The sequence below is a fragment of the Mustela nivalis genome, assembly GCF_964662115.1.
Source record: "Mustela nivalis genome assembly, chromosome: 13".
NCBI lineage: Eukaryota > Metazoa > Chordata > Mammalia > Carnivora > Mustelidae > Mustela > Mustela nivalis.
The window spans coordinates 16,818,100-16,825,861 of NC_139032.1; the positions used below are offsets into that span (position 1 = coordinate 16,818,100).

Here is a 7,762-nt window from a genome sequence, read left to right on the forward strand (position 1 = left end):
GTCCATGTGGAGACCATGTCCTTAATGGGAGTGAGAAAATCCAGGATGAAGCCAGGTACTTTGTGAGACAAAGAGCATGAGAGACACAGAGCACTAGGGTAAATGAAACACAGATTAACAGACACTCCCAAAGTTCTCCAATTCAGCTCTACAAGTCAGAGATGGGAGGTCTCCACGTCACCTCCCCTTCCCATTGCCATGTGACGGAACGAACAGATGTTCAAATCCCAGGCCTGACTTTGACTATGTATGGGACTCTGAGCCCGTTACCTCGAGACTCAGTTCCCCTATCTAGAAATTAAAGACAAAATAGCTACCATCTGGGAATCACATGGAGGCTAAAATGAGGACTTCACGCACCATCAGGACTCCATAAACACTGGGACCCCTTTCCTACTCCCCTGCTCTTGACAGCTGCCCCGATGTTGGGTCCCCGGGGTCCAGAGGGAAGTGGCCAATGACGTGTTTGGTGAGCACACAAAGACCAAGCTTTTGTCCTTGACACCCAAATATCTGTACCTGTTAAAAATGACAGGTAGAAAGATGTCAGGATATTAAATTCTGGTGGTAAAGAGAAACAACGTCAATGTACCTCATGGAGGAAACTCTGCCTCCTCTCCTACCCCCCAGGTTTGAACAGCACTGCTACAAGACCTGTCCTGAGAAGACCTACAGAGAAGAATCCGAATGCAAAGCGTGTGAGACCAACTGTGGCAACTGTGACCAGCGTCAGTGCTACTGGTGTGAAGAGGGCTTCTTTCTCCTGGGTAAGCCTCAGGTACCACCTGAGTGGCGGTACAAAGGAAGGACAAGGCTCCCGAGCCACCCCCCCCCCCCCCAGAAATGAGAGCACTCGCTTGACTGGTTTCACACTCTTCCTGTGCCTCTTGTCCAAGGATGGATTTTAATTTGGTTTGAAAATGAACATTAGCAATGTATTAGCAATACTTCCATCTGCTTCTATTACTGAAGTAGAGTGCCTGTCGCTCATTCATGTCCGACATGTCCAAGCTGATGGATGCAAGAGTGACGGGGCTGGGGGGGGGGGTATGTTAAAGGTAAAAGCCTTAGAACGAATCACCTAGAATATTCACAACCATGACTCTTTCCTGGGGACTTAATCCACACTATATATCCCTAAGCACTGTTAAAGATCAACAAGATCCTTTTGTCTTCAGTTTGGGTCTGATGGTTGTGAAAGAACCATTCTAAGGGTCTTCCAGGGGAAGGACTACCGGCCAGAGGCTCCCGAATTTTTGCTGGACAGCCCCCACTGACCTCCGTGGTTCTACACAGAGATTTGTTTGATTCGTGCTTCTCCAAGGCCCTGAGAATCCAAAGTTCTTTACTCAATGCCCTTCACCCTTCACCCCTGGAGCAAACTTACATGCTTGGTTAAAAGCAGACTGACGTGTTGGATTGAAGACATGTTTCTTGGTGGAAATAAGCTGATGCCAGTTTGGTTTCTTTAAAAACAAATGCAAACAAAGAATGTTCCTGAGTTTCCCCTTGGCCTGTTTAGAACCCAGCCTTGCACGGGGCGCCCAGCCGAGCCCGCCAGGCACCCACCCCCATGCTCCCTCTCTGTGTTCTCCTGCAGACGGCTCTTGTGTCAGGAGATGTGGCCCTGGCTTCTACGGCGACCCAGAGCTGAGACAGTGTGAGCGCTGCCACCCGGCCTGTGAGACCTGCACCGGCTTTGGACACCAGCAGTGCAGCAGCTGCAGGGAAGGACAGCAGCTGCGGCAGGGGACGTGTGCGGGGCCGGCCCAGATCCAGGTGGAAGAGAGACTCTGGAATGGTATGTGCGGGAGCGAGAGAGAGCAGGTGTCCAGCCACCTTCTATGCCGGTCTCCTTCCCTCCCTCTTTAAGCCTTGCCTTTGGGATATCCTGAATGAGATGAAGGCACGACTGTGAACCAAAGCTTGGAGTCGGAGAGGGGAGGAGGCTGTGGTTGGTGGCTGTCTGACTTGGAGGGAACCCCGAAGTGCAACTTAATGGTTGGTGTGGCCAGTGAGTTCCTGTTTGGTGGGGGAGAGCTCGGAGCAGGTAAACAGAGTCATGGAGGAGAATGGCCCAACAACCATTGTCTCAAAGATCCAGAATAGCTTCTACCTAAGGCAAAGAAGAAAGACTGGCAAAGGTGGGCTTTTTCAGTCACACAAGGAAGAATGACCCTTAAGAATTAGAACTTAAGGGCGCCTGGGTGGCTCAGTGGGTTAAGCCACTGCCTTCGGCTCAGGTCATGATCTCGGGGTCCTGGGATCAAGTCCCGCATCGGGCTCTCTGCTCAGCAGGGAGCCTGTTTCCCTCTCTCTCTCTCTCTGCCTGCCTCTTCATCTACTTGTGATTTCTCTCTGTCAAAATAAATACATAAAATCTTTTAAAAAAAAAAAGAATTAGAACTTAAGCTGAGACAACCCATCTTTCCAGCTGCTGCTTAGAACTTAGCATCATTCAAGCTTGCCTTTTAAAAGTCCCCCTCCAGGGGCACCTGGGCGGCTCTCTCAGTTAAGCAATGGACTCTCGATTTCGGCTCAGGTCATGATCTCCATGTTGGGAAATGGAGCCTAGAGTCCAGCTCCCTGCTAAGTGGGGAATCTGCTTGAGATTTTTCCTCCCCCTCCCCCAGGGGCTCATGCTGCCTCTCAAGTAAAATAAAATAAAAGTCCCCCTCCAGCTGCAGATGGGGAAAGTGGGGGTTTTGATGGGGGCAGGAGGGAGGGTGTGGGAGCTTGCTGTCTAACACTAAAGGCTTGCGTCTGCTCAGCCCTACCTGTGTCTTCCGTATGGACTTCCTCACACTGGAGCCAAAGTCACAGACTTCCTTGCAAGGTAGTTGCAAGCTCCAATGACCTCTCTGTGTCTCCAGGGGTTAAAACACAAAACCCTCTTCCTACTGGAAAAATCTGACTCACATTCTATGAAGAGATGCTCACGAAAACAAGAACTGCGCTCCGTTTATTTCGAGGCAAGGATTTATTAAAAAGGTCATTTCAGTACAGCAACAGTGGAGGTCTGCTCAGGATACGACTTCGAAGGGCCGGGGGCAGGAGAGAGGCTCTCGCTGGGTCCACCATGACCGTGGCACATATGAGACTTAAAGGAAAAGCAGCTCAGGGACCATCACAAACCCAGCAGCCAAAGGACATGGAGAACACGGGCCAATTTCAGAGACATAGCTGGGAAGAAAATCATTCACTCCAGACTGGGATATCTTCTGTGAATTATAGCTGGACCCAAAGGCTGAACACGGGTTTGTCTGGCATTCAGGCATTTAAGAGGCAGTACAAGCCAAGAGGAAAGTCGTCTGGTGTGTGCTCCTAGCTCAGAACATCTGTAGTTTATCTGGCATCCAGATGATGAAAAGGGCCGGAGAGCCAAGAGTCAGAGCAGATTTGATTCCCCAAATGATTACACGTCCCTTTCAACTGGACTACGCGCTCTACAAGCAGAAATCAGGCCTTGATTGTTCCCCTCTGTCAGAGCACCACACCCAGCCCTCTGCATTTTCTACTATCAAAATATAGTGTTTTTGAAGAAGGGAAGGAATTTGTCCATTTGGGGATTCAGCACTAATAAGGCATTCGGGAAGCAGATGCGAATGCTTCTCATGGCCAGACAAAAGCAATAAAGTCAATGGCACGGCCGCACCTTTCTATGATCTAGGAAATCAGACATGCAGACTACTCACAGGGAAGAAGGACTCGTTCTTCACGGAGCAAGGTATGGCTGGAGCTCAGCTCCCCAGGCAGAGTTTAGACACCACTGAGGTAGACAGTAAGTGAGAAATGCACTCCATGAAGTCCCAGACTCGAGTATTGGAGCCAATGCCTACAACTGTACCCTGACTTCTAGCTCTTAAAACAACAAGCAAAGCAAACAAACAAAACAAGATTGGGGGTATAATAGGTGGGCAGAAGTTTCCAGAAAACAGTCACTAATTAGCCACCCCTTTACGATGATGCTAAGCAGGTTGCAGTCATCCTGAGTCAACTCTGTGGGAGCCCAGACAATGTACAGAGGATTTGGAAAGAACAGAGCTGCCTAGGTGCTCTCAGCAAGGTGGTGCTGTGCTTTTCAACACAGTTTTGGATCCACATAAGGAAGGTAAAACGGGACAAACTTCAGTTCACCCACACCACCCCCAGCGGAAACAATCAGCTCTTCTTTGCTTCCAATGACTACGACTGCCTCCATTGCCTGTGCCAGCATGTGGGGAGGAAATAGCCTTAAAATAAAAATCCAACTGGACTTCACCGAACCCCTCTCTTAATAAGGTGGCTGCTCAGAATGAGAGGACCATCATTCTTTGTTAATTATGCACACGGTGGGACCACCTCCTGCCCCAGTCTGAGGATGGCGAGTTCCCTACATGTTGGACCATGCCCGGCAAGTCCTTCAGCCAAGGCTGAGTAATGTCCAAAGATGGCCGCCCAACTCTGCTCTTCCTGCCAGCAAAGAATCACTCGCACCAAAGTACGGATCCCTCCCAGATCCCCTGTCCTAGTCAGTAATATCCTCTGGAGATTCCTAGTCCAATATCCCCACGTGGCAGCCACAGACCCAATGTGAAACAGGCCACTAATGACTAGGGCATAGTGACCAGGGCGTCACAGGGTGACCGTGGGTGAAAATGTTGGGACATTCAACTGCCTTCCTGAAACCACTGTTGGGAATGGAAACGCTTTACTCTATGACTGTTAAATCATTTGGATTCTCTTAAGTGGTTTTCCCCCTGGTAGTGCCGGAAAGTCCTAGGAATAACTCCTGCACATTTCCCCTACCCACCTATTTCCGTCATCGATGAAAACCGTGTTTGTAGCAGGCTCTAATGACATAGTCTGAGGGTAGTTTAATCTACAAAGCGCAGACGCGGGGAATTATCTTTTTATCTTTGACCACATCCTAACAATTTCTCACCAGCCTGTCTTTTGATCTTGATTCCTGTGCCCTGAGGAAGCCTGGACTCCCAGAGTCCCTCACAAACACTGAGCCATGTGCAAAAAATAAATCTCAGTGGTGGGGAGATACATTGCCTGTGTGTAACTGAATCTTCGAGAGCTTTAAAGATGCCACGAAAATCTGATTTTTAGAAGGACTTTGTAGATATATACAGTTGCCTCGCTTAGAAATGAGGACCTCATTTTTATTTAATTATCCAATCAGAACTCAGTGAAGAAAACCCGGGACTCTGGATGAGGAAATTACTAAACCTTTGGCCCACAGGATCCCTGAAGGAACCACGCATCTGCACTTGCCTTGATTGTAAAATACCCAGGAATTTCGATAGGGGATCATTAAACCATCGGCTATGATGGGAGTATTTACCACGGAAGTCAGCAAACACTCCAAGTCAAGTTTTTTGTCTTATGTTCCAAAAAGCCATTTTACTGGTACACCACTGCTTTGACCTCAACCAAACTATTTTAAAATCCAAATTAATTACAAAAAGTCTCTCTAGTGGATATAGGCTTTAGAGATAAGCATACCAGGATTCAAACCCTGGCTCTGCTCTCTACTAGCTGTGTGACCTTGAACAAGTTACTCATTCTGTCCGAATCTTAATTCCCTTGACCATAAAATAAGAACATGGAACTACTTCAGCCAAGGTCATTCTGAGAATCAAATGCGAGAACACACATAAAGCTCCCAGGACTGAAGAGGACACAATAAAAGTTAAACTACTCCCCAGCCCTTTAACCTGACCCAGTTTTAACGCAGGAAACACTAGTTCACTTTCAAAACAGTCTTCCTTGTCAAAATCAAGTATTTTGGGGGGTGTGCTAGATTGAGGAAGAATAGTCCCGAAAAGAAGACAGCAAAGAGTGGTAGCTGAGATGTCTAGGAGCCAAGCAAAGTCCTTTATATCCTGTGTATAAAGATGTCCATAGCAGCTCCATTTATAATAACCCCCCAAAATTAAGTGAATTATGTTTCATCCAAATACATCACCCATTTAAAACAGTGTATACAAAGACTTTTAGGAGCAAGAGAATATGCCTATAAAATTTATAATATCAAATTCAGGGGTGCCCAGTGGCTCAGTAGGTTAAGCATCTGCCTTCAGCTCAGGTCGTGATCCCAGGGTCCTAGGATCGAGTCCCACATGGGGCTTCATCTCCCTCTGCCAGCCGCTCCCCAACCCCTGCTTCTGTGCTCTCTGTCAAATAAATAAATAAAATCTTTTTTAAAAATGCAAAATGTAGGATCGGTACTATACACAGAGAAGACAAATGATTTCACACACAAACACATATATGATTCTACTCCCACATTCAATATGAAGATGGGAAACCCACGTGCTGATGTCTACCCCGCATTTCTGGGTGGTAAGGTGATAGGCAGCAGTAACCTTCTTTATCTTGCTTGCATTAAAAAAATGAAATGCCTTTTTTTTTTTTTTTTTTTAATAACAAAGAGCCCGGGCCCACTGAAAGCCCATCTTCGGCGAGGAGCCTTCCACAGAAGCGACGGCGGAAGTTTCAAATCAAAAGAGGTAACAGGGAAATAGGGAAAAGACCATCACACCAAATCAAAAGCCTAGAAACCAACCTGAGAAGCTGAACTTTAAGGAGCAAATGGGGGTACGGAAGTCCTCAGACAAAAACAGAAAGAAGGTGGTAACCACAACTTGGTGCTCAGAGGCCAGAGACTGGGAGGAAATTCAGCTGAGAATCTTTCTGGAACATTTAAGGGCGTTCCTGATGTGCTGACTGGTTATATCTGGAGAGGCTATCAAGAAAAGCCTCTGTCCTTGCAGATCTGTAATAGCCTGGAAAAGCACCTTTGGCTTTCTTGGTCACTGCTGTAGTATTTGAAATAGCAGAGATTGGGGAAAAAAAAAATAACAAAACCAAAAACTAAATGGTCACCAACGGTTACCAGTTAGAAAAATGAAGTTTGATATACCCATGCAATGGAATGCTGTGGAGTCACAAACAAGAATGAGGGGGTTCTTTATGTGCCATGCCCCCCAAATACATTATTACCAGAAACAAAACAAATGTGATAAACAAGGTGAATAAATACAGTTTATATAGAAAGGATGGAGGGATGCTTTATGATATATTCCCTTTCTTCAGTTTTTTTTTTTAACTGTGTGAGTATTGCTATTTTAAAGTTTGTTATAAATAAAACTCCTGTTTTATATGGTTCAGCTATAGTCATTTCTAAAGGACAAGACGCTACATTTTCTTAGTCAAGGTGTTTTGTTCTTTTTCCCTTTGAGGTCTTGTCCAGTCCAGAATTTCTGGAGTGGAACTAAAAGAAAAACTATGATCAAAGTCAAATACTTGTGATTAAGTTACTAATCTTTTAGGATAAAAACCTGTGGCTGGCAACGATCCCTTGCCCACACTTAATTGCTGTTAACTGTGTACAGAGCACCCTCTAGTGGAAATACACTGACATTACAGAATTTTTGTATCTAGTGTGTCCCAGTAAAATCTCAAGCTGCCAGAATGTGAGAGATGCGTAATTATAAATACATGTGTAGATATATTACAAAAATGTGAGAAAATTCATTAAAACTCATTTCTAAATAAAAACTTTAGTATAAAAATGATAAAATCGGGGTGCCTGGGTGGCTCAGTTAAATGTTTGCCACCTCTTGCTCAGGTCATGATCCCAGGGTCCTAGGATAGAGCTCCACTTCTGGCTCCCCTGTATGGGGAACCTACTTCTCCCTCTTCCTCCGCCCCTCCCCTCCCCTCCACTCTTGTGTGCTCAGTCATGTGCTTTCTCCCTGTCTCAAATAAA

General features: G+C 46.2%; 1 protein-coding gene across 2 annotated transcripts in view; it reads left to right on the plus strand.

Moving 5' to 3' along the window:
- The window catches only part of PCSK5 (proprotein convertase subtilisin/kexin type 5), a 449,308-nt gene that overhangs the window by 402,749 nt on the left and 38,797 nt on the right, over window positions 1-7,762 (plus strand). The window contains exons 26-28 of one of the 2 annotated variants that reach the window (XM_082694464.1): window positions 631-767; window positions 1,601-1,801; window positions 6,423-6,500. In XM_082694464.1, coding sequence (XP_082550590.1) covers window positions 631-767; window positions 1,601-1,801; window positions 6,423-6,500 — 416 coding nt within the window. The remainder of the gene's footprint in view (window positions 1-630; window positions 768-1,600; window positions 1,802-6,422; window positions 6,501-7,762) is intronic. The other variant, XM_082694465.1, reaches the window with a different exon arrangement.